Source organism: Cupressus sempervirens, chromosome 9 (genome assembly GCF_028749045.1).
Source record: "Cupressus sempervirens isolate cs-2001-9-10 chromosome 9, ASM2874904v1, whole genome shotgun sequence".
NCBI classification, from domain to species: Eukaryota; Viridiplantae; Streptophyta; class Pinopsida; order Cupressales; family Cupressaceae; genus Cupressus; species Cupressus sempervirens.
In genome coordinates, this window is record NC_143126.1 from 2,760,205 (window position 1) to 2,786,581 (window position 26,377).

The 26,377-nt window shown below is 37.7% G+C and overlaps 1 protein-coding gene across 1 annotated transcript in view; it reads right to left on the minus strand.

Moving 5' to 3' along the window:
- LOC149537330 (uncharacterized) overlaps positions 1 to 26,377 on the minus strand; it is an 89,039-nt gene that overhangs the window by 40,758 nt on the left and 21,904 nt on the right. Inside the window, exon 3 of the mRNA XM_089802841.1 lies at positions 6,532 to 6,635. Within this exon, the coding sequence (XP_089658967.1) occupies positions 6,532 to 6,635 (104 nt within the window). The remainder of the gene's footprint in view (positions 1 to 6,531; positions 6,636 to 26,377) is intronic.

Sequence of the window (26,377 nt, forward strand, 5' to 3'; positions counted from 1 at the left end):
CATACTCTAGCGGAAACACATCCTTTTCTAACCCTTGTTCTATCTCTTCCACCCCCAATATGTAACTGTGGAAAAGTTCATAGTCTTCCACCTGCCAATGGAAGAGTCTATTTATTGAACTTACGTCATCCTCCGAATGTTCCTCAAGTTCTAGTACACCTTCCTCATCAAGTTTCATTCAATTCCTCCCCTCGTCCATTCCACCATACTCCCCATCAGACTCAAACTTTGAAGATGCAATTTCTTCACTTACAATTTGTGCGCAAAGGTCAATGATAAACTTTCTTCCCCACCTTTCCATGGATACGGTATTCTTCTTCCAATTATGATTTACCCTTGCTGTCATAAGCCATCCCCTACCAGAATGGCATCATATCCTTTCTTCTTGAGTGGGACCATGATAAAGTCCAACACGAACAGCTATGTTCTAATGGTAACTTGTTGGGCCATCAATATCTTGAGGGGTTTTATACCCTGTTGGACTGCACCTAATAAATTGAAGACTAGGGGCCATAGAGTGTGTTTCCCAAGTTTCTTCCATGTTTCTTCTGGAAAAACATTTACCCCTGACCCGCCATCATATTTGGTGTTTGTAAGAATTGCTCCCAAGATGCCCATTTCGATGACTATCGGGTGTCGGCCATTATTCACCGCCAATAGCTTAGGGTCCATTGTCAACCCACTCGGGAGGTACATTTGTTGCATGGTGATGGATTGCGAAGTGGTGCTAGGTTGTGCAGGACAAGTATTTAATAATGTCGTCTTCAAATGAAGCATGGTATTGAGGTCCTGAATTTTGATTGGTACCTCCATTTGTAACATTTGTCGTAGTATATTATTTTTTGCTTCTATCTGCACTAAAGTGTTTTCTATCAAATGCATATCCTTCCTTACTTTCATGGCCTTCTCAATTTCTTTCTCTGCCTCTCGTACCCTCTGCTTCTCAGTACAGGGATCAGAGTATACTACTTGTTTCTCTTGATTTCGGGTGACAACAAGTACCTTTTCTTCTTCAATGTTGAGAAGGTTTACGTCAAGCTTTGGACAGTTAGCACCTTCGTGATCTCGAGGGCTGCACCATCAACACAACATTTGTGGTATGTCACTCTTCTAGAACTCTCAAGCGAAGGGGCCCCACTGGTTGCACGCCCGACACTAGATCATCGGTCGTCAAGCTTTGGACAATTAGCACCTTCGTGATCTCAAGGGCTGCACCATCAACACAACATTTGTGGTGTGTCACTCTTCTAGAACTCTCGAGCGAAGGGGCCCCACTAGTTGCACGCCCGACACTAGATCATCGGTCGTCCTTTCGAATATGTTGTATTTGGCTTCTATTATCATTACCTTCTCTGTCTTTGCGTCAGAACCTACCAAATAATGCATTATTATTTGTCAATTGGTAGGGGTTGGCTGCCCCAGAGGTAGACAGTTGTTCTTGGGTGAAAAGTACTTATTGGTTTCTTGTCTTCACACTGTATGTGCATTCTTTAGTGGAGTGATCCATCATTTGGCAGATGACGCAAAATGCTTTCTTTGGGCATGACACTTTTGCATGGTCATTCTCCTTACACTCCGTGCACCACATCTCTCCTTCATCACTTCGTCCAGTGCTCCCTTTCATCGTTTTAAACTCCATCATCCTTTCCATGTCTTTTTGGAAGGCTTGCACCTTCTTATTGGATTCATCCTCACTACCTCTCTCATCCGATCATTCATCACTTTTGGATGAGGGCTTAATTTTCTTCTTTGATGTCTTATCGTCACTTTCCAGATTCATGGCCCTATCATAAGCATTTGTGTATGACATAAGCGGCACTATTTTCATCTTCATCCTGAGGGAGGCATTTAATCCCTCAACGAACCATCTTTTCTTTAGTTCGTCGGTCAATTGGGTTGCCATCCTCCCCAACAATTCCTTAAGCCTACGATTATAGGCTCTTACAATTTCTTTCTTTCCTTGCTTTGAGCTATATATTTATGTGACCACTTCATTGTCATCCAAAAGCAGTCTAACTTTCGCTTGGAATTCCTTCCTCACATCGTCCCATGATCTTATCTTTACCTTGTCCATGACAGAGTACCAATCCATAGTTCACTCCTCAAAGGGTCCCTAGGAATTGTTATACCCAGTCATCTTTATCTAAAACTCCATTCGCCATCCAAATAATCTCTCACGTCCAACAATGTCTCACAAGATCCTCCTTCCTGTCACCAGTGAATTTCAGTAGTCTTTGTTTCTGAGACATGTTTCCTCTGGTTGTTTTTCGTGAACCAGTTTGATTGGAGCCTAGCAGGTTGTCATCTCCCATTGGTTGTGTTCCTAAGCCAATTGGGTTGGATCTCGACAGGTTGCTTTGACTGCCATCCGACGTCACTCCAACACAACTTGCCCTAGCATCCTCGACTTCCCTTCTTCTCCCCCTTCCCTTCGATCACTTTGGCCTAGGGTCTCCTCCGTCTGTGGTGTTCAAGATAGGTTTATGAATTGCTATCGTGTTTTTCCAATCAAGTTTAGTCTTTGTCGTGTTTCCTCAAGTAACTCCTCGCTACTTCTCACCTGCCAATGTTCTAGCGAACTATGGTGTTCCCCTTTAATTGCACCTCCCATAACAACCCCGTGGTCACCTTCCATAACACCTCCATGGTCCCCTTTGGGCAACCCTTCGGCTGGTTGTCCTTCAACAAGTTGCCTTAACCTCTGTCGACGTTCTACTTGTTATACGAGAATCGGCGCTTTATGTGTGGCTTCCAAGGCATCTAATTTGTCCTTCTTAATCCTACCTTTATTAAATAATTGGGCATAAATTCTCTAACAACACATCATGTATAAATAGAACACCTTTATTTATTCATATCTCCGTACAATAGGTCGACTATGTGACCTTGTCATTACACATCTACAATGTCCTTTTTCTTCTCCCTTCTCAAGGGTTTACAATTAATGGGTTTATCCTTTGTCGGGTTGCATCACATTCTTCCTCCCGATGGTTATTCTCAACAAAATTATGTAGGATCTATTTGTGTCGTTGTTCCCCCTCAATTTCCTCCTTTTGGTTTGTCAGCGCAAGGGATGCCTGCACTAGCAGACAAGGCAATTGATCCAATAGCATGTCTGGAGCGGGGCTTACATTCAGCCCCGCCCCACACAATATCTTCGGCAACTTCCGCCCGTGCAACCTCCCTCTGTATAAAAGTTTCGATCGCTACCCAAAACAAAATGTGGAAGTTTGAGGTTAGGGCATGTTCCCCTTCAAAGAGTTCGATAACTCCTCTGTTTTTGGTGATGATATTTTCGCTAACAAAAAGTCCCATTTATTCATTGTGTTCCATGACCTTCATCACTTAGTAGATTTGATTGGCAAAGGCGCCAAATGTTTATCGTCACAAGTAAACTAGTTACGTGCTACAAAAGTAATGAAAGAACATAACACAAAAATAAATGTAACAGAATGCTTCAAGAAACCAGATTGCTCATTCCATTAATGTTTATCTCTAGTACATCTCATCATAGTACATCAGACTAAGAAAACAAAAGACAGAATATGATATCTTTCTCATTCAAGACAAATATACAAACATTACTTGAAGGGTTGTGACTCAATCGTCGCATCATGACACCTTTGGTAACTGACTTCCTAACATATGATTAATTATTCCCAAAACATAATTTACCCGACAACACCCACCGCCCCCCACCCCTCTCACTCTCAATATGTTGTGTGCTCTTCAAGTATGTTATGATTTTTGCATTCAACCATCCTTTTCTTTTTGTATTACATAAAGTTTTATCCCCCAAATCTCATTAGATTCCTTATCAGCTTAAAGCCTTAATGAATAGGCTTAAGTGGCTATATTTGAATAGTTGAAGTGAAAACGGGATTCATGATATCTAAACAACCATTCTTGATAACCTGCACATCCCACCCTAGGTTAAATGTATCAATTTGTTCAATAGTTAACCTCATCCAATCTCTTATACATACATCAAATTGATAATTGAAGTCATCCGAAAAATCTTGAGGGATATTGCCATACCCTTATCTTAGATTCAGGTATTTTTTACAATATCCTTAATGAGGGTAATATTTCCCTATAAAATGAATGGAAATTTTGTTGGTGGACCTCTCGAAATCTTGAGTATCGTAGGATGACTAAAAAGTGCAATACTGAGCCTATGGGAAAAGGAACACTTGTTTTTAATTATCTTTGCACCTATTATTGACTGAAGTGATCTGCTTGAGTACTTCATGAGCACAAGATGATCACTAACATTGCAAGGCAGTTTGTATGGCAACTTGTATGGAGAGTCGCCAAATCCACCAAGTCTAATGTAGAATGAATATCAGGAATTGAATGAAGTACTCCCATATTGTATGATGAGATTTGCAGCTTTAGGTGAGATGCTAACTTGAAAATTACCATGCAGCTATCTGACAGTCAACCTAGTGAAAACATAATTTACTCTTTGAAGTCTATCTTGCTGACTTCTACTTGTGACCGTGGATAGCAGTAAATCTGCATTGGTGCATCTTATATTCTATGTGCTTATAACCCTAGCCTCCATGTTCAGTAAGTTCAATAAATAGAATTATGTAAATATGCCTATAATTGTACGGAAAATCGATGCAACTAAACTATTAGTATTTCTATTAACAAATTTCAGTCCTTAAAGAAGAAGCTCAATTTTTTCAAATTAAGGATAACTAGACTATTGTAGGAGGTTTGTAGAATATCAGAGTTTCAATGTTGTGTCTAAGATCTACACATCAAAAAAGGAAAATAAAAAATGGACAAAATCTCATGGTCTATGTAAAACAAGTTTTGACCAAGATAGAATGGCAAGGGTAGGAAATGTCAGATACGCTTAAGGAAGAAAACTGAAGGCATTCAAAGCCTTAGTAACTAACCTCAAAACAAAACAATTATTTTGTTTTGTTGTTAACTCAGAGGTATCCCCGTGTCTCAGCACAGAGCCAAACCTGCCTTGATCTAACATATTGCCAAGTTGGACTTTAGGAAGGGGCTAGAATTTGGCCTGTACAAGCATCAAAAGAAGCAATTTTGTTGATATGCTAGATCACTCTTCTCAAGAAGACCAAGACATAATTTGTGAGACATCCCCAATTGGTCATCTGCAATTGTTTTCCAGCCAAAAATAGAGGACAGACAATACAGAAGATCTACAAGGGCAGAAGCATGTCTCAAGTGATCCAAAGACCTTGGATATAAATTTCCATTCAGTAGACTGCTGAGAAGTCATTTTTGTGGATGGTAATGGAACCACCAGTACAGCGGGCAGTGGTTACACAACCACCATTTTATGCAGGTAGTGTATATATAGCCACCAGAACAGTTACATTTTCAAAACCTTAATAACACAAAGGTTTCATTTCTGCCAGTTGGATAATACAGAGGGTTTTCCCCACAACGAGGAATAGTTGAGACTTGATACTATCAGCAATAGACAGTGCCTGTTCCCTTGTTGAGCATTCCAACTTCCTTCACAAGCTTCGAGCTATGGAAATGCTTTTGACCCCTAAGGACTAATGTAATGGATTTGGCTAAGCCACATTTGGGGTGCTACAGACTAGAGTGTCGGGAGATTTGAACAGTGAATGGATAGTGACATGAGAGAGTCATAAAGCTTATATATGTGTTTGGGCATGCGCATGTAAAGACTGTCCATGGAGACCTTAAAAAGGCAGTAAACTTATAACTGTTCACAAAGATGGTTGCATGAGGAGGAATTCTCTAATCGTCTACAGTTTTCTTCAGGTCAAACATGAGTTATGAAAACATTTTCTATATTTCTTGCTCTTGTTTAGAAGCCATGTTCTTCATTTTCTATCACATACAGTAGACAAGGTAAATCTAAAGACAAAGTAACATTTTTTTCCTTCAATTGCATGAGAAATTGCAACTTATTTAATCCATGCACATGTAAATAAACATGATTATTGTTGGGGCTGTCCATGCTAATTATGAATCCAATCTGGTCAAGAGGAAGCTTAGAACTCACCACAGGCACCATCCAAAAATGAATTTCTACATGTTGGTCAAATAACCTAATCAGATTGGATACTGGAGAACCAAAAAAGATGAGATCTGATTCATCTCCCAACAATGATTCATTCAAGATAGATATCTTATATCATTCCCCTCTAAATCTAGGGTATTGTAGGATTAGATTAACTAAGTAAATTAGGGTTGAGGTGAAGAGCTGCAGACAGGATGTGGCACTTATATGTCCAATCCAAAATGGTCTGAAAACAAAAAAGCAACTAGATTTGTTTGGCAGACACCATACAGGTGAATGAGGAATCTGGACAAATGTGAGAATTAAGGAGCTCACCACTTTGTAACCATAAACGTTTGTGAAAATAGAGGTTTCCAAGGACCATGGATTGATGATGATGACATGGTCATGATAACATGTGATGTTTAAATTTTTTAAATACTATATAATTATTCTCATAAATCATATATTCATTCATCTATATCAAATAAGAAATGTTTGTAAATACATACTTTTGTGATTCAATCATGGGCAGTCGTGCCACAATTAGCTCACAGAAAATCTCAATAAATTCATATGCTCCAACAGTATTCTGCTCTCTTATTAAATGCTCAACCTGCAAGCAACCAACAGATAAATATATAAAAATAAAAATAATAAAGGCCCTGCAAGGAATCTTTTTAGCACAAGCAAAACATGAAGTATATTATTTCATTACTGTTTAGTTATGACTAGAATAATTGTTATTCTAGGAACAAGCTTTTCCAAAAATCATTTTAAATAAGAACAGAAATGGATGTCCTATGGATTCCACATGAAAATTGGATGCCATTAAGAACATTCATACTGCACTAAAAAAAGAACTTGTTATGATATCATTTTTTAAGAAAGAGAAGGTAATACTCACTAGGGGACATCGAATCATCGAGTCACTTGAAACTACATATGGAATGTTCCAGAAACAGTAGGAACAAGCCTAACATAAAATAGTTAAACAGTACATACAATTTCTTAAAACTATAAATCTAAAACCAAAACTATTTAATTAAATTGAGAAGAATAAAATCCTGACTGTGTTCATTATATATTTTATCTGCTCACATATGTAGGCTACAGTTGGTGAGTTACTACTAATTTTCTTTTAATCCACCCCTTCGAGGCCTAGCTAAAGAGAAATAGCACTTAAACATAGTAAAGGACATAAATTGGAATGGCATTTAGGAAAAATAATAATAATGCTATAAAGAATCACATGGATTGTGCTTAATCTCACAATCCTTCAAAATACTCAATTCCCAAGTACAGTTATAAGTTAAAGGAATACATATGCTTGTAAGCTAAGCTACCAGTTCAGGTTCAGGTTTGAGGGTTTGGTTCACAGATCCGGTCAAAAAAAATTGCAGTTGGATTCCTTGCCAAAAAACACATAATAGAGTACCATATTAAATTTGAATGCATGCTCATGTCATATTTGGACACACTAATGCATACACACTTTAGCATTCCAACATTTTAAATGACTACACAAAAGAAGTTAACTCAATGGCTCGTGAGCCTTTGGTAATCATACATATAACTTCAATATTCTGTGTGTTACTATGGATGTCTTCTATTGCAATTCTCCAAAGTTGTATAACACTCATTCTCTTGAGTTCCTTGTTTTTAATGCATTGTCATTCAAAAGACTTGTAAAGTTTATTATGTATATCGATCTCAACCAATTTCAAATCTTTATCTTATTGGTATCAATATATAAACTTCATTATGAACAATTCTATGACACCAAGAATGTATAATTAAAATGTAATATAAATTACACTTTTATTTTTACTTATAAATATTTTCTCCTCTCTCTACCATCAATTGATAAACCTCATTGTGCTGTTTTTTTGTCTTACATATCTCCTAATCTCAAATTCAAAAAAATGTTAATCTACTCCCTTTTCACTTTATAGTTCAACAGTTTGGCTCATCATTTCTCACCCTTTGTTTCACCCAATATATTATTATCATCTATTCTATACTTTAAATATATGATATACGTTATTGAATGTAAAGATAATATTTTATACATTTTACATATAATATTAATTCTTATAAAGAACAAATTATATTTTTTTAATTAGATATAATATTGTTATGCTTTCTTATGAAAACAAATGAGGTCTTACTATGGAAATTATTAACTTCTTGTCAATTGGTGAGTTTAAGAGGCATACTAAGCAAATAGAGTTACAAAAAGAGTGGGTTTAACTGTGGAGTAGTACATTTATGTATATTACCTTCGAAACCAATTACACAGATCATATGAGTGAGGTGACATTTATGTTGAAGAAGTTAGTCAATTAATGTGATCTTTTTGCTCAAAAAGTCTTTGGTCATTGCACCATTTGAATTCTACAACAGCTAACTCTATATTAGCTGACAAAATCTTCACATGTGAATCAGATGTGATATCAAATTAGCCCTCTCGAGCTCCATTATGGGTGATCCCATGACCTGCAGTGGTCTCTTCCCTTAAAAAACGACCAGCATACTCAGGTTGCGCATGGCACAAGGTCCCAATTCTGCTCAACGTGGGTACTGATAATACAGTGTACAGGGTCTCTTTTCTTTATTTTTTCAGTAATTTTTGTTTCAAAGGAACCCTCCTTCCAAATATTATCTGACGTGCTTCACTGCTCTGCGGTACAGTTTTGATTCGTTTTTACTAAGCCAATCGCATAGTTCACTGAGACGAGTTTCTTCATTGTTCGGCCTGTGGAAAAGAGCGTCGCTTTAAACTCCGCAGCAAAGAAGAATGCCAAGCTTATTACTGTGTTGTGAACAACCCTAACTGGGTATGCCATTATTTTCCTGAAATTGTGAGATGGAAGAGGAAATGGGGAACTGTAAAGTGTTTAGGGGATGACAAAAACTTATTAACTCTGAGGGTTGTTTGTCTTCTGTTTGCCCAGCTGATTTTTGGCTTCTCATTCTTAGCTTATGATCTCCTGCTGCTTCCAACAATCCTCTTTCTGTCACTCTCCTAATCTAAACCCTCCAAAAATTCGCCTTCTCTTCTTACGCTTCCGCACTTCTGCAAAATCATAGGACTTCAATCGCACCATATATTAAACTTGCTAGGCTGGCACACAGCTGAAATTGAACAGCTGTCTCTACAAAAATTTACACATTTAATGCGAGCTATCTTTGGAACTGTAAGTGACGTCTCCATTCAATTCTGTGCTTATGTGTCCATGGTGATCGGATTTGCCAACCCCTTTTTTCCTGCTGCCTTATTTTAAACCCAACGATAAAGACTTGGATTTTTTGCACATTCCCAGCATGAGGAATTGGAATCCATCTACGGGTCTTCCCAATAAATATGGCCTATCGGCTAATAAATAAATATGTACGTATGTATAACTTAAAGAATAGAGATAATATACAGATTTTTAGTGCACAACAATATATATAAATGTTGGATAGTAATATTAATATATAATATAATTCATAGTTCCATGGAGCAAAGTTTGAAGACTATCTGAGCACTCTATAAAACTTTTTGAATCCCCAAGTCCCTAAGCTCGCCAAGTTGAGTTGAGTAGGCTCCCGCACTGAATTTGGTCAAGTCTTGGAGAGTACATGACCAAGTACTACTCTAAGACTCTCTAAGTCTCAGGCTCAAACTCCCAAGTCTTGAGCTCAGACTCTTTTATCTAGAGCTTGGACATAATTGTCACAGGGTTGGATTCAGCTCACGCCTAGGACAAGTCTTCTCCCTTAGAATTTCCAACCTCATGCAGCACTGGCGATCCCTACTAGCAACTCCCATTGTGGACAAATTGTTTTCATTCACGCAAACTACACCTTACCTCTGCTCTCTATCAAGTGTCCATTACCTAACTGCACAAACCTCCTTGGCTCTACTTCCATAGGTGCACCTTGCACGCATCCTCAAACTCTTAGCTCTACTCTTTTCCAGCTCATGTCGAACCCTTGACCAGCCCCTCATGTCTTCCCTTTACATCCCCCATAAGACTCCTGCTACCAACACTAATCATATGTGATCCCACTCTACGAGTCCTCCAGATCACCTAGTTGATCACCACTATGCCACTACCTAAATGTTGAGAACCACCATAGCTCTCCTTGTTCAACTATGCTTGTTCCTCAAGCTATGTACTGCACTACCCTGCATCAGGAACCCCTGAGTCTCCCTAGTGCAGGAGCAGCTAGGGGTAAGAAGGAAACCTAATGCATTTTTGGTTTGTGGATGATCTAACCAACCATTGAGGGAATAAGGACTAAGAATAAAGTCCCAAGGTGTGATTAGGAGGTATAATTAGATAGGATTTGGAATGTGAGTCAAGTTTTTCACAAACAGGTCCTATTAGGTAAAATTGCTTGGAAATTGCTCTAAGAGGCAAAATGTGGAGAAATTCCTTAAAAGGGGGCAAGAAGTGTGTAAGGGTGGTCCTTAGGTGTCCTAAGGTCATTTTAGGAGGTTTGGTAACATATTGGCCAAGTTTGAAGACCCAATGTGCAAAATTGCAAAAGTTGCATTGACAACTTTGCAATTTTTGCAAAATTGCTTGACAACTATTTATGCAGTTTTGGAAAAACGAACTACTTAGGTAGTTATGGTTCAAACTGAAGGCCAAAATGGAGGATGAAGACTATTTAAACCTTTTCCAACTCATTTCCAAGGGTTGGATAGTTGGATGTATGGACAATACCCATAACAGAGCAATTTTATGGACTGGAACGTGGTTTTTGAGGATTGAATAGAGGAATTAGATTAAATAACTGACTGTTTTTTATGGAATAATCTTGAGATCATGTTTTGAATCCGTGCATAGTTATTTTGGTTTCAAGCTTTCATTTGTTAGGGTTTAGAAAATTGAATAGTGTTAGTGTTCCTGCTGTCCAATTTTGTATTGCCAACATGAAAATGGCTATGGCTTGAGTTTCCCTTGTGAAAACACCACGGCTCTTGGAAACCAAGCACCAGCCTTTGTAAATAGTCTATATATTAATTTTGGGATCTGTGCAAGTTAGGGAACTCATTTTTCAAGCGAGCCCTAGGCAAGCAATGTGAGCTTGGCAAGGTGCAATGAAGGCTTGAATTGGAGTTTTAAATGGAACAATGGATTGGCACAAGCTAATCTTGATTTGGCAATGAAGGAGTAGAGTATCTAGGATTCATAACTCAAAGGAGGAGGTTGGAAGTGGAGTTTGAAGCTAGTGGTGAAGGAATCATATACATTGCCTTTGGAACCCCTAAAATGAGGGTTTTCTGAAGTTGTACTGTACACTCAAACCAAGGGCCTAAAACCTAAAAACTCTTCAAAGTTAGGTCATAGGGAACAAAAGTCCTGAGCACACCAAGGGGCCTTGTTGAGTGTTTTTATGAGTTATTGCACATTCCTTGTTTCTAGGAGGGGTGATAGGGGCTTTTAGGGCTACAAGGGCTAACTAGGCAATTTGGAGATGTATGAGTGTAAAACTTGAAAGAATGATGAAGAAAGGTGGGAAATGGATCAAGAGCCTCAGAATGATGGTTCAACCTTGATTTTCGCCTATTTGGTGAACATGGTGAAGTTTTGGCATTGCAGAACAAAAGTGCATAGTTGGTGACCTCGAGGTGTACGATTGAAACTTGAATTGTTGGGAGAGTTTCTTGGTGAAAGGGGATTGGGAAGGGATCCTCTAGGTTAGGGTCAAGAGTAGTAACCCTAAGTGGGCTAGGAGTAGTCTTGGAAGAGCAAGAAAGCTCTTAAGTGAAGAAGCTCCCCATCAAAGTGGTATCAAAGCCATAAGATTGAGGCTTGTGGTGATATGTCGTATTCCACCGAGTCAAGTGGATCCTCAAAGATGGTTACCAATGGAGAGTTGGCAAAGGAGGTAGATGAGCAAAAGAAGCTCATGGAAGAGAAAACAAGGCTTCTTGATGAGGCCCTAGAAGAGGTGAAAGATAAGATAAAGTAGATGGAGGATGCAACCCAAGCTACGGAAGATGGAGACTTTGGCAAGGGTAAAGAGAAGGTAAGTCTGGAGGATGAGATACCTGAACCAGATCCTCCACTTGGTGAACAAGAACCATTCCTCACAACCCTCAAGGCTTCTGGAGGAAAGCGCCTAGAAAATGTCTCACTTTTCCATGGTAAGATCGATGCAGAGGTGGTACTAGAATGGCTTGAGAGCATGGAGAAGTACTTCGAATTTGAAGGGATAACAAAGGCTCAGAAGGTGAGATTTGCAAAATCCAAATTGAAAGGTCAAGCATTGGCATAGTGGAAGTTTGTGCAAGAGAAAAGAGAGAGTGAAGGGAAGAAATCTATAGCTAACTAGAAGGCTATGGTGGCAAAGATAAAAGGGACCTATCTGCCAGAGGACTATGAGATTCAAATTCACAAGCAGAGGTGGAATCTCAAGCATAAGGATCTTGATGTGGCTACCTATACTAAGGAGTTTCAGAAATTGGCCCTAAGATCAAGGGTACAAGAGGCAGAGAGCATCAAGGTGGCTAGATACCTAAATGGCCTGAAGTGGTCTATCCAAGATGAGTTGAGTTTGTTTCGTTTCACCACGTTGCAAAGTTGTTTTCAAATGGCTAGAAAAGTGGAAGATAAACTGAGGAAGAAAGGGGACTCAAGTTCCAAGAACCAAGGCAAAGGTAAAGACTTCAGAGGTGGTTCAAGGGGAGGCTCTAGTGGAAGGACTAATGAGCAGAAAGGTTATGGGGAATCTAAGTGGAATGAGCAGGCCAGTGAGACCAGTCAAAGGAGAGGCTCTAGTAGAGGCAGGGGATCCAACAATGGTGGCAGAGGCAGATATGGGAATAGCAGCAGAGGCTCACACTTTAGCATTATGAAGTGCTATAACTGAGGCAAGTTGGGACACCCTACCTACAGATGTCCAGAGAAGGCGTCCTCATCCTATGGAGAAAAGAAAATCACCTACATCCAAGAAGCAGATTGTAAATGTATCAGACTTAACTCTTATATTATACTGAATAACTTGCTCAAGATCATAATGTAATATTGGACTGAAGATATGATAAGATATTTCCTACACTGCACTATACTGGAAGTCGGTATTCAGTATTGACCTGTTCTACAATAATTTGACGACTTATGATACTTTTGTGTTCACCGTATTGCAAATCAGATAATACTGATTATTTATATGCTGGTAGTTTGAATGAGTCATGACTGATAGTCATGACTCATACCTGAGTCACATCTATCAACCGTGACTATTATTAACGGCTGGGTTGTAAACAAAAGTCGACCACAGTTTACTTTAATAACCATGCCGAACTTTATTTATACTAATGCCCAATAATATGAAGTCATATGTAATTTATTATCGATGGAATGTTATAATGTCTTATATAGATTTATAATCATAACTTCTGTCTTTTGTATTATATTTGGAATAACAGTGTGTGTGTGTGTATATATATATAAGTTTATCAAATATCTCATATATAAAATAACATAGATATGATTATAATAGTTATGAATAACTCTACAACTAATCTATACATTAACACTCCCTCTTAGATTAGTAAGATAAACACGTATAAGAGGTCTTTGATCAGAAGACTTCTTTTATCCAATGTCAAATATAAAACATTGTGACATGTGAGAGTTGGCCTATCAGAATATCAATTGAATGATATTCACCAATCTCTCAAAAGCAATGGCCTATCAAAAACATCAACTTAATGATGATCACCAAATGCTCAGTGTGGTAATGGCCTATCAAAATATCAGGGCATGATATACACCAAGCACCAAAAATATATCTATACAAACAACTTGTAGATTAATGATATCAACCGCCTAGTTGTTGATTTACAAGATAAAGCCCTTACATGAAACACTTTCACAAAAATGAATCATGCTACCAGTTATTGTAAGGACGTCACTTTACAATAACTTCTCCTGATACAAGTGAAATTCTTTTTGAAGTCGTCACTTCTTAAAGATTAACAGAGGTTTTAATTATTATTATATATATATATATATATATATATATATATATATATATATATATATATATATATATATATATATATATATATATATATATATATATATATATATATATAGATATGTACAATAATCAATTTTTCTGAGACATGTCCTCAGATTTTACAATCATACCAAGTTCTTGGCGAAAAATTTCCACTTTTGTCTTAGCAAGTGGTTTGGTAAGAATGTCTGTAAATTGATCCTCTGTACTAATATATTCCAGCTTGATTACATCCTTCTCAACCATGTCTCGAACATAGTGGTAAGGTATCTCGATATGTTTTGATCTGTTATGAAACACAGGATTAAGAGATAGCTTGATGCAGCTCTGGTTATCACAATAAATAGTAGTAGGTGGAAGTGGCTTCCCAAATAATCCAAATAGAAGTTTCCTCAACCATACAGTTTCTCTTGCTCCCATAGATGCAGCTATGTACTCAGCTTCTGTAGAACTTTGTGCTACTGAAGATTGCTTCCAACTAAACCAAGATATCATTGCTAAGCCCAATGTAAAACAAAATCCTGAAGTACTCTTACGATTCTCTAAATTTCCTGCCCAATCAAAATCTGTATATCCCTTTAAATTTAATTCAGTTTTAGTGTATTTGAGACCATATCCAATAGTACCGCTGAGATATCTGAGAATGTGCTTTGCTGCCACTAAATGAGTTTGTTTAGGTTTGCACATGAACTGACTAAGAACATTTACAGCATAACAAATGTTAGGTCTTGAGTTCACCAAATACATTAAAGAACCAATTATCTGTCGATATAGAGTAGGATCAACGCTTTCAGAATCATCAGTTGCTTCTTTTAGTTTCAAGAGGTTTGTTCCAATAGGAGTTTTCATTGCCTTGCTATCCAACATGCTGAACTTGTTAAGTAGATCCAGAGTGTACTTGCCTTGATTTAGGAAGATCCCTTTAGAATGCTGCCATACTTCTAGTCCCAAGAAATAGTGTAGTATTCCTAGATCTTTCATTTCAAATTCAGATATAAGAGCTTGTTTACATTGTTCGATTAAATGATCTTCTCCTGTAATCAAAAGATCATCAACATATAAAACCATGATTAACATGTCCCCTTGTATTACTTTGTAATATAAATTTGGATCTGCAATGTTTTTAGAGAAGTCAAGTTTAGATAGATGCTGATCTATCCGTTCATACCGAGCTCGGGGAGCTTGTTTCAATCCATATAGAGCCTTTTTCAGTTTGCATACATGAGTTTGTTTATTGTGTACTTCAAATCCTTCTAGTTGTTCAAGATAAACTTCCTCTTCTATGACACCATTCAAAAATGCAGTCTTTACATCCATTTGATGAATTTTCCATCCCTTGGATGCAGCAATGGCTAAAACAATTCTGACGGAGGTATATCTGGCTACTAGAGCAAAAGTTTCCTCATAGTCTATTCCTTTCTTTTGAGAAAATCCTCTAGCAACAAACCTTGCTTTGTACTTGTCAATACTTCCATCTGCAGCATTTTTAATTTTAAATAGCCATTTTGAGGAAACCACTGATTTATTTTTGGGTCTAGGAACAATATCCCAAACATCATTCTTAAGTATGGAGTTATATTCTTCTGTCATGGCATCTTTCCAATGTTGATGTTTTATAGCTTCTTTTACATCAAATGGTTTAGATTTTGAAATTTCACTCATTAGTGCAATGTAACTTGAGTATATATTAGGACGTTTCCTCTCCCTAATGAAATCTGAAAGAATTGAATTGTTTTCTTCAATTAGCTTTCTGGCCCATAGAGGTCTTTTCTTTTCCTTAGAGGTGTGAGTAATGTCCATGGGTTCAATTTGTTTATCTTCCTCCATTGGAGACTCCCTCTCATTATCAGAGTTTTGTTCTTCTAGGGCTTCTTCTGAATTTAATTCATCTTTTGATCTTTTGTAGGCCAAATCTTCACCAAATATTACATCTCGACTTAGTTCAATATTCCTTTGTCCAGGGATATAGATGCAACATGCTTTTGAAGTTTCACTATAACCTACAAAGATTCCTTTCTTTCCTGAGGGCTCTAGTTTGGTTCTCTTTTCTTTAGGAATATGTATATAGACAAGACAACCAAAAATTCTTAAGTGTTTAAGATCAGGTTTCTTCCCGGTAAATACTTCTTCAGGGGTCTTAAATTCAAGATAAGAGTGGGAACACCTATTTTTGAATGTAAACAGCAGTATTTGAAGCTTCACCCCAAAGAAAAGTTTCAAGATTTTGATCATGAAGCATTGCTTTAGCAAAATAAACTATAGATCTATTTTTCCTCTCAACTATTCCATTTAGTTGTGGATTATACGGAACAAAACACTCCCTCTTGATCCCAACTGATTTACAATAATCTATAAAGATATCAGAAATATACTCTTTACCATTGTCTGTTCTTAATACTTTTATTTTCTTTCCAGAAAGGTTTTCTACAATAGCTTTAAACTCTTTAAATTTAGTTAGGATTTCCTCAGATTCTTTACTTTTAAGAAAATAGATCCATGTCTTCCTAGAGAAATCATTCACAAATATGATATAGTATAGAGAACCTCCTAGAGATGGAACTGACATATGACCACATAAGTCTGAATGAATAAGTTCTAGAATTTCTTTGGATTTGGTTTGACTATTATGGAATGTAGTTTTGATATTCTTCCCTAGAGCACAACCTTTACAGATTCCTTCATGATATGGATTAAGTTTAGATATACCTGTTACCATTTTTCCTATAGAAGATAATCCTCAAAAATGAAGATGACCTAATCTTCTGTGCCAAATTTCATTTTCTTTGAAAGAATCATGAATTAGAGCTGAATGAGAGACAGAGTTAACCTGATAAAGACATCCATGCCTTGAGCCAAATTTGTATGCATTTTTTATGTTAGAGTTCTTAGGCCAAGCTAAAGACCTTTCCTTCCATAAATGTAATTCTGAGTCCATCTTCAAGAGTAGAGATAGAAAGCAAGTTTCTTTTTATGCTAGGTACATATAGTACCTTAGTAAGTTCAATTGTTTCCCCTGATTTTAGATGAATGGTACATGTTCCTATTCCCATTACGGGGTAGCTTGTATCATCTCCAATGGTTACTTCATCAACATAGTCTTCTTGTAGAGAGTCTAACTGCCCTTTAAAACCTGTGATATGTTGAGAGGCTCCACTATCAATTACCCAAGTACTTGATCTGGTTGATGCTTCACTGGAGAGTGTTGAATAGAAAGCATTATGTTTAGAATTTCCATTAGAGTTTTGAGTGGTTGCAAATGAAGCTTGTGACTTAACTCTATCAGGACATCTAGATACTAGATGTCCAAATTTATCACACCTATAACATTGCATTTTGGAGAAATCAGTGTGTTTTTTCCTTCCTTTGAATTTTCTTTTCTTCCTATTTACTTGAGTAAAGAGAACATGTAACTCTTCTTTTGAGGAGGAAACATTTTGACCTCGAGCTACTTGCATACACTCTTCTTGTATACAGTCGGCTTTAAGTCTTTCAAATTTAGGTAACTTTGACCAAGAGCATACCCCTTGTCTGAAGGTATCCCATGATGATGGAAGACCTTTTAGAGCCATTATTGTTAACTCCTTTCCATCACAGATGTGTCCTATGGAAGAAAGTTGATTTCGAAGATCGGTTATTCTCAAAAAGTAAGAGGAAATTTTCTCTCCTTTATTCATTTTAATATTTGGCATTCTGTCTTTTAATGTAATGATCCGAACAGTATTGTTTATCTCAAACATATTTTCAAGAGCATTGTACATCTCATATGCAGTGTCTAGTTCTGAGATTACAGGAAGTAGATGAGTTTTAACACCATCCACAATAATTTTCATAGCTTTATTGTTATCACTTTCCCATTTTTCTAGTTCATCATTTCCTTTAGGTGATGGGTTAGATTTTTCAATAAACTTATTTAAACCATGTTCTTTAAGTATAAGTTTTAGACGTAGCTTCCAGCCTACAAAATCTAAATCACCTTCTAGCTTGTCTTCAAGTCTCATACCATTCACCATTTTATTTATAATATCTGATGCTTCTATGACCTAGATAATTGAAGTCTGATATCAGGATACTTCTTTTAAACCTGCTCTGATACCGTGTAAATGTATCAGACTTAACTCTTATATTATACTGAATAACTTGCTCAAGATCAAAATGTAATATTGGACTGAAGATATTATAAGATATTTCCTACACTGCACTATACTAGAAGTCAATATTCAGTATTGACCTGTTCTACAATATTTTGAAGACTTATGATACTTTTGTGGTCACCGTATTGCAAATCAGATAATACTGATTATTTATATGCGGGCAGTTTGAATAAGGAGTCACGACTGATAGCCGTGACTCATACCTAAGTCACGTCTATCAGCCGTGACTATTATTAACGGCTGGGTTGTAAACAAAAGTTGACCACAGTTTACTTTAATAACTATGCCGAACTTTATTTATACTAACGCCCGATAATATGAAGTCATATGTAATTTATTATCGATGGAATGTTATAATGTTTTATATAGATTTATAATCATAACTTATGTCTTTTGTATTATATTTGGAATAACAATGTATATATATATATATATATATATATATATATATATATATATATATATCAAATATCTCATATATAAAATAACATAGATATGATTATAATAGTTATGAATAACTCTACAACTAATCTATACATTAACATGGATAATCAAAAAGCAAGTGAAGTGGATCTTGATGTTGATGGAGAGAACCTCATGTTGAGGAGAGTTCTAGTGAAGGAACCAGTAAAAGAGGAACCCCAGAAAAGAAGAGCATTATTTAGGACTACTTGCAAGATACTAGGCAAGGTATGCAAAGTAATCATAGACTCACGGTCTACTGACAATGTCATGTTAGAGGAGGCATTACAAAAAATTGGCTTGACAATGATACCACATGTATGTCCTTATAAAGTGACTTGGTTGAACAAAGGGCAGAACATTCTAGTGAATGAACAAGTTTGGGCAGACATCACTATTGGAAAATATCAGGATAAGATCCTATATGATGTACTCCCTATGGATGCCTGCCATTTGCTATTAGGAAGGCCTTGGCAGTATGATAGGGAAGCAATGCATCATGGGAAGGATAATAAGTATTCTTTCAAGAAAGATGGGGTCACATACAAGATACAATCCATAGTGGAGGAAGATATGGTGGAAAAAGCAATTGCTAAGACTTTGTTAATGAGAGGGAAAGAGTTCCTCAAGGACTTGAAGAAAGGTGAGGGAGTTGGGTATGCTATTATGGTGAAACCCAAGGAGGAGAAGACAACTTCACAAGCACCTATCCCTGCAGAGGTACAACACCTATTGGATCAGTTCAAAGATATCATTTGTGACGGAGCACCACCAACTTTACCTCCAAAGAGAGCCATAAGTCACCAGATTGACTTCAACCTAGGGGTATCACTACCAAACAAAGTTGCATACAAGATGACTCCAGAGCAGAACAAGGAGACTGCAAGACTTTACCTCCAAAGAGAGCCAAAATTCACCAGATTGACTTCTACCCAGGAGCATCACTGCCAAACAAAGTTGCATACAAGATGACTCTAGAGCAAAACAAGGAGATTGCAAGGCAAGTTCAAGAGTTGCTTGATCAGGGGCTGATTAGGAAGAGCCTCAATCCATATGTCGTACCAGTGGTCCTAGCACCCGAAAAGGGAGGTAAGTGGAGAATGTGCACTAATTCTAGAGCAATTAATAGAATCACAATTAGGTACAAATTTCTCATTCCTAGGATAGAGGATTTGATGGATTGTCTAGGTGGAGCTAGATACTTCTCCAAAATTGATCTTAAAAGTGGATATTATCAGATTAGGATGAAAGAAGGAGATGAATGGAAGTCTACATTTAAGACTACTGAGGGTCTCTATGAGTGGTTGGTAATGCCATTTGGCCTTAACAATACCTTCATGAGAGCCATGAATGAGGTCTTGAAAGACTGCATAGGAATATTTGTTGTTGTGTACCTAGATGACATCCTCATCTTCAGCAAGACAAAGGAGGAGCATATGAAGCACCTAGAATTAGTGTTGAGAAAGCTCCAAGAGGAAAAGCTGACAATAAATCTAGAGAAGAGTGAGTTCATGAAGGAGGAGCTAGTGTATTTGGGGTTTGTAGTATCCCAAGGGAATTTGAAAATGGACAAGGACAAGGTGGAGGCAATCTTGAGTTGGCCTACCCCTAGATCTACTACTAAGGTTAGAAGTTTTCATGACCTAGCACAATTCTATAGGAAATTTGTGAGGAGGTTTACTGAAATTTGTACACCTATGAATGACCCCATCAAGGGGAACATGAAAACCAAGTTCACATGGACCAAGACAGCAAATGCAAGTTTTGAGAGGTTGGAGAAAGAAGTGGCAACACAACCAATTTTGGTTTTGCCTAGTTTTGAGAAGCCATTTGTGTCGAAATGTGATGCTAGCAACATAGCAGTTTTGAGCCAAGCGGGCAGAGCAGTAGCATTTTTCAGTGAGAGGCTTAATGAAGCCAAGACAAGGTATGTAATGACCCGTACTAGTACTGTAATAAATCCAACTAGCACTGCACTGTCATGAACTTGACTTTTCTGTTTTTCCCCTTTAAATGTGAACCCTAGAGTATGAACCCACTTAACAATAACCAACAATATGAATGACAAGTGATATTCCAGATAGGTATTTGCTCAACTCACTCTTAAATAACACATTCAGAAATATATCCACATGCAAATGAAAATATGAATAGCAAATTAAATTCGCACTTTCACCAATAAATTTGTCTTTCCAAAAATGATATTAAAGATTCACACATAAGAAAATACAGTACAAACCAAAAGCACTAAACCATCAACCTTACAACAATCCGGAAGCATGTTATTCCCTTATACAGAAGCAATATAATAACCAGCAACTTCCAAATAACTTCTAAAGCATTATTGTATTATACAACAGCAATACAAAAACACAGAAACCAATCCTAAATACAGATTCAACAGTCGGATTGGAACAATAGGATAAGAACCTGTAAGCGTGAATGGAACACCTGAAGTGATGTTTCCTGGGACAATGGGTTTGCATCCACTATCTGCTAGCACGAGGGGCTACGTCCTTTAACTAGCTGAAAGCTGAAGCTTTCTAAGACACTTAAAGAGAGAAACTTAACTGAATAGTAAAATCAAGCATGCCGAATGAAAGGGTCTCTTCTCCTTTTATTCTTGTAGTTGTGACTCTTCGACTACCTTTCTGTCTTTCTGTCTTAACTCTCCTTGACCTCTTTTGCCCACTTGGAATATCAATTTGACTTTTAATAGATGAAGTTTCAGCTCTCCTAGTAAATTTAATATTATAGTGATGACCCCCTTAATATTTCTAATGTCCCCAGAAAAGGGACACTACAAGGTATTCAGCATATGACCTAGAACTTTATGCACTTGTCTAAGCCCTCAAGAAGTGGAGGCATTATCTATTGCTTAAGGAGTTTGTGGTCTTCACAGATAACCAAGCCCTAAGCTTTATCAACTCACAGCAGAAGCTAAGTCTAAGGCACATTAAGTGGATGTTGCAGTCCTACACTTTCACTATCAAGCACAAAAATGGGACAAACAACAAAGTGGCAGATGCTTTAGGTAGGAAGTTATTGACAGTGCAAGAAGTCAAGTTGCAGAGCATTGGCAACTTCACTTGGATGGATTCAAAGACCTATATGAAGAAGATGCTGATTTTGCAGAGGCCTATAAGGTATGTACTGATTTTGCTAATCATTTTCATAGTGATTTTGCTGAATACACCTTGCAGAATGGGTTACTGTTCAAGGGACAACAGTTGTGCATCCCAAGGGGATCTATGAGGGAAAATCTCGTACAGGAGAAACACAATGGGAGCATGAGTGGGCACTTTGGTCTTAGTAAGACTTTAAACCTTGTGGAGAGGTTCTATTACTAGCCTAAGATGCAAAGAGATGTCAGGAGGTATGTAGAGCAGTGTAGCATATGTCAAAAGGCAAAGGGAACTTCTTCCAATGCAGGGTTCTACCAATCTCTACCCACTCCTAACATGCCTTGGGAATGCATCAGCATGGACTTCATAGTGGGATTGTCAAGGACTAGGACAGGGATGGTCAGTGTGTTTGTGTTAGTAGACAGGTTAAGTAAAATGAGCCACTTCATACCATGCAAGACAACCCATGATGCAAGTAATATTGCCAACCTATTCTTCAAAGAGGTAGTTATGATAAATGGCTTGCCAAAAAGCATAGTGGCTGATAGGGATGTCAAGTTTATGGGGCACTTTTGGAAGACCCTATGGAAGAGGCTTGGAACAAATCTAGCACATAGTTCTACCTACAATCCTCAACAAATGGTCAAACAGAGGTGATCGACAGGGTCTTGGGCAACCTATTAAGGTGTCTCATTAAAGAGTATGGGCAAAGTTGGGAGCAGGTCATTCCCCAAGCTGAATTTGCATACAATGATAGCAAGAATAGGACAACAGGGTTAAGTCCTTCTCAAGTAGTATATAGCACTCACCCAAGAGGCACAATGGAGCTAAGGGACCTACCTTCACAGGACAAAATCAGTGGGCATGCTGATGATTTTGTTCAGTCAATGAAGGAGGTACATGATCAAGTGAAGCAAACATCGATGGAGGCAAATCAGAAATTGAAGGAGAAGAAAGATGAGGGGAGAAAAGAGTTGCAATTTCAAGTGGGAGACTTGGTGATGGTGTATCTAAACAAGGCCAAGTTACAAAAGGGAATCCCTAGCAAGTTGCAGATGAAGAGGATTGGGCCATGCAAGATACTTGAGAAGTATGGATCCAATGCCTACAATGTGGACTTACCAAAGGACATGGCTATCTCTCCAAGCTTTAATGTTAAAGACCTAATACCTTATAAGGGTCCTAAGGTGGATGAAGTAGACTATCATGAAGAGTTAAGCAAGGACATCTCAGACCTGCAAGTACCTGCAAAAGCACAACCACAGGTAGAGAAGATTTTGGATTCTAGGGTGAAGAAGAATACAAGAAACAAAGTTTACAAGGAGCATTTGGTGAAATGGATGGATTTACCTAAGGCTGAGGCAACTTGGACTGCTGAAAGTGACTTTAAGAAGCATGGCATCAACAATGAGTTCTTATCTCCAGCAGTACCTTAGTTTTCTTCTCGCAGGGGAGAATGGTGTAGGATTACCTAGGGGTAATAAAGGAAACCTAATGCATTTTTGGTTTGTGGATGATCTAACCAACCATTGAGGGAATAAGGACTAAGATTTAAGTCCAAAGGTGTGATTAGGAGGTATAATTAGATAGGATTTGGAATGTGAGTCAAGTTTTTGACAAATAGGTCCTATTAGGTAAAATTGCTTGGAAATGGTTGTAAGAGGCAAAATGTGGAAAGATACCTTAAAAGGGGGCAAGAAGTGTGTAAGGGTGGTCCTTAGGTGTCCTATGGTCATTTTATGAGATTTGGTAACCAACTGGCCAAGTTTGAAGAGCCAATGTGCAAAATTGCAAAAGTTGTCAAAAAGTTGCATTGACCACTTTGCAAGTTTTGCAAAATTACTTGAGAACTTTTTATGCAATTTTGGAAGAACGAACTACTTAGGTAGTTATGATTCAAACTGATGGCCAGAATGGAGGATAAAGACTATTTAAACCTTTTCCAACTCATTTCCAGGGGTTGGATAGTTGGATGTACGGACGGTACCCATAACAGAGCAATTTTGTGGACTATAATGTGGTTTTTGGGGATTGAGTAGAGGAATTGGATTGAATAATTGACTATTTTTTATGGAATAGAGTCTTCAAATCATGTTTTGAATTTGTGCACAGTTATTTTGGTTTCAAGCTTTCATTTGTTAGGGTTTAGAAAATTGAATAGTGTTAGTGTTGTGATATTGCTATCAGGATTTAATTGTGTGATTTTGAGTCAAACTCATTGACCCATGTTTCATGAGTAGTGATTCAACATGAATCCATCTCTCATGAGAATAAATGTAACACTTGTCACTCATTGGATCTCGGTGATGCTCACAAGGGTGAAGCGCCGGGACTTCCCAGGAGGTCACCCATCTCAGTGAGCATCACCTAGATCCAATGAGTGCTAAGTTGTTCCATTTATTCTCGTGACAGATGGATTCGTGTTGAATCACTAGTCATGAAACATGGGTCAATGAGTTTGACTCAAAATCACACAGTTAAATCCTGATAGCAATATCACAATTTAAATTGCTATGGAAATTATCTCCTACTTATCAGTGTTAGTGTTCCTACTGTCCAGTTTTGTATTGCCAACATGAAAATGGCCATGGCTTGAGTTTCCCTTGTCAAAACACCATGGCTCTTGGAAACCAAGCACTAGCCTTTGTAAATAGTGTATATATTAATTTTGGGATCTGTGCAAGTCAAGGAACTCATTTTTCAAGCGAGCCCTAGGCAAGCAATGTGAGCTTGGCAAGGTGCAATGAAGGCTTGAATTGGAGTTTTAAGTGGAACAGTGGATTGGCACGAGCTAATCTTGATTTGGCAATGAAGGAGTAGAGTATCTAGGATTCATAACTCAAAGGAGGAAGTTGGAAATGGAGTTTGAAGCCAGTGGTGAAGGAATCATATTCATTGCCTTTGAAACCCCTAAAATGAGGGTTTCCTGAAGCCGTACTGTACGGTCAAACCAAGGGCCTAAAACCTGAAAAGTCTTCAAAGTTAGGTCATAGGGAGCAAAAGTCCTGAACACACCAAGGGGCCTTGTTGAGTGTTTTTATGAGTTATTGCACATTCCTTGTTTCTAGGAGGGGTGATAGGGGCTCTTAGGGCTACAAGGCTAACTAGGCAATTTGGAGATGTATGAGTGTGAAACTTGAAAGAATGATGCAGAATGGTGGCAAATGGATCAAGAGCCTCAGAATGATGGTTCAACCTTGATTTTCGCCTCTTAGGTGAACATGGTGAAGTTTTGGCATTGCAGGTCAAAAGTGCATAGTTGGTGACCTGGAGGTCTAGGATTGAAACTTGAATTGTTGGGAGAGTTTCTCAGTGAAAGGGGATTGGGAAGGGATCCTCTAGGTTAGGGTCAAGAGTAGTAACCCTAAGTGGGCTAGGAGTAGCCTCGGAAGAGCAAGAAAGCTCTTAAGTTAAGAAGCTCCCCATCACTCCCTCGCTTAACACTTCATCCACCCTGAGTGACTTATGTGGCAGAATATGTTGATTTAGGAGTCATATTATTATATCTGAGCCTTCAAATTTTGGGAAGGCTATAAAACAGCAAGTATGGAGAGATGTCATGATAGAAGAATATCAATCCATTATCAAGAATGATGTTTGGGACATTGTTCCTCTGCCTAAAGGTAAATCTGTTGTTTTTTCTAAGTAGCTGTTCAAAATTAAACATGCAGTTGAGGAAGTGTTGATAAGTACAAAGCTAGATTTGTAGCTCGAGGGTTTTCTCAAAAAGAATGTATAGATTATGAGGAGACTTTTGCTCTTGTAGCTCAATAAACTTGTATTAGAACTATCATTGCTATTGCAGCAGTTAAAGGATGGAAACTGTTAAAATTGTAGCCACACTCAAATTGAAGAAATTTGACATATCAAGAACAATGTTCATGTGTGTGTGTGTGTGTGTGTGTGGTTTATCTATATATATATATCAAATGTCATATTGAATGAAAGATCATTATATATTCCTGTCCATATGTAATCGAGCTCCTCTCATTATAATACTAGTAATCACGATCGAATGATTCAAATCACCGGTTGCGGCTATCGAACATGGTCGGCAGTTTAATAGTTCAAAGTCCACGTAGAGACATGACCCTATGTGGTACTTTGTATCACGTAGAGTCATGTCCCTTTGTGGACATGACTCTATATCCCTTATAAATGTTACTTTGAGAACGCTGAATGAAAACATCACAATTACAACCGTGCTTAGTATCTTCAGCATCTTGTTCAGATTTATCTGCAATTGATAAACATTAAACATTCAGAGTTTATATATTTACAGTACAGATTCAGCCAGCACTACTTAAGGATAAGCAGTTAAGTTGAGTACAGATTGAAACTGCTTAAATAGTTATATTTGAATAACAGAAATCTAGATTCAATATTATTCTATCACAGTCACTCTATCAGAGATCCTATTAATTAACAGAAACTGTATCAAATGGATGTGAAGACGGCATTCTTGAATGTTGTAATTGAAGAAGAGGTATTCATTAACCAGCCAGAAGGTTTTGTGATCCATGAGAAGGAATCACACGTGTGGATTGGAAAAGGCTTTGTATGGTTTTAATTTCCATGGTTTTAAACAAGCT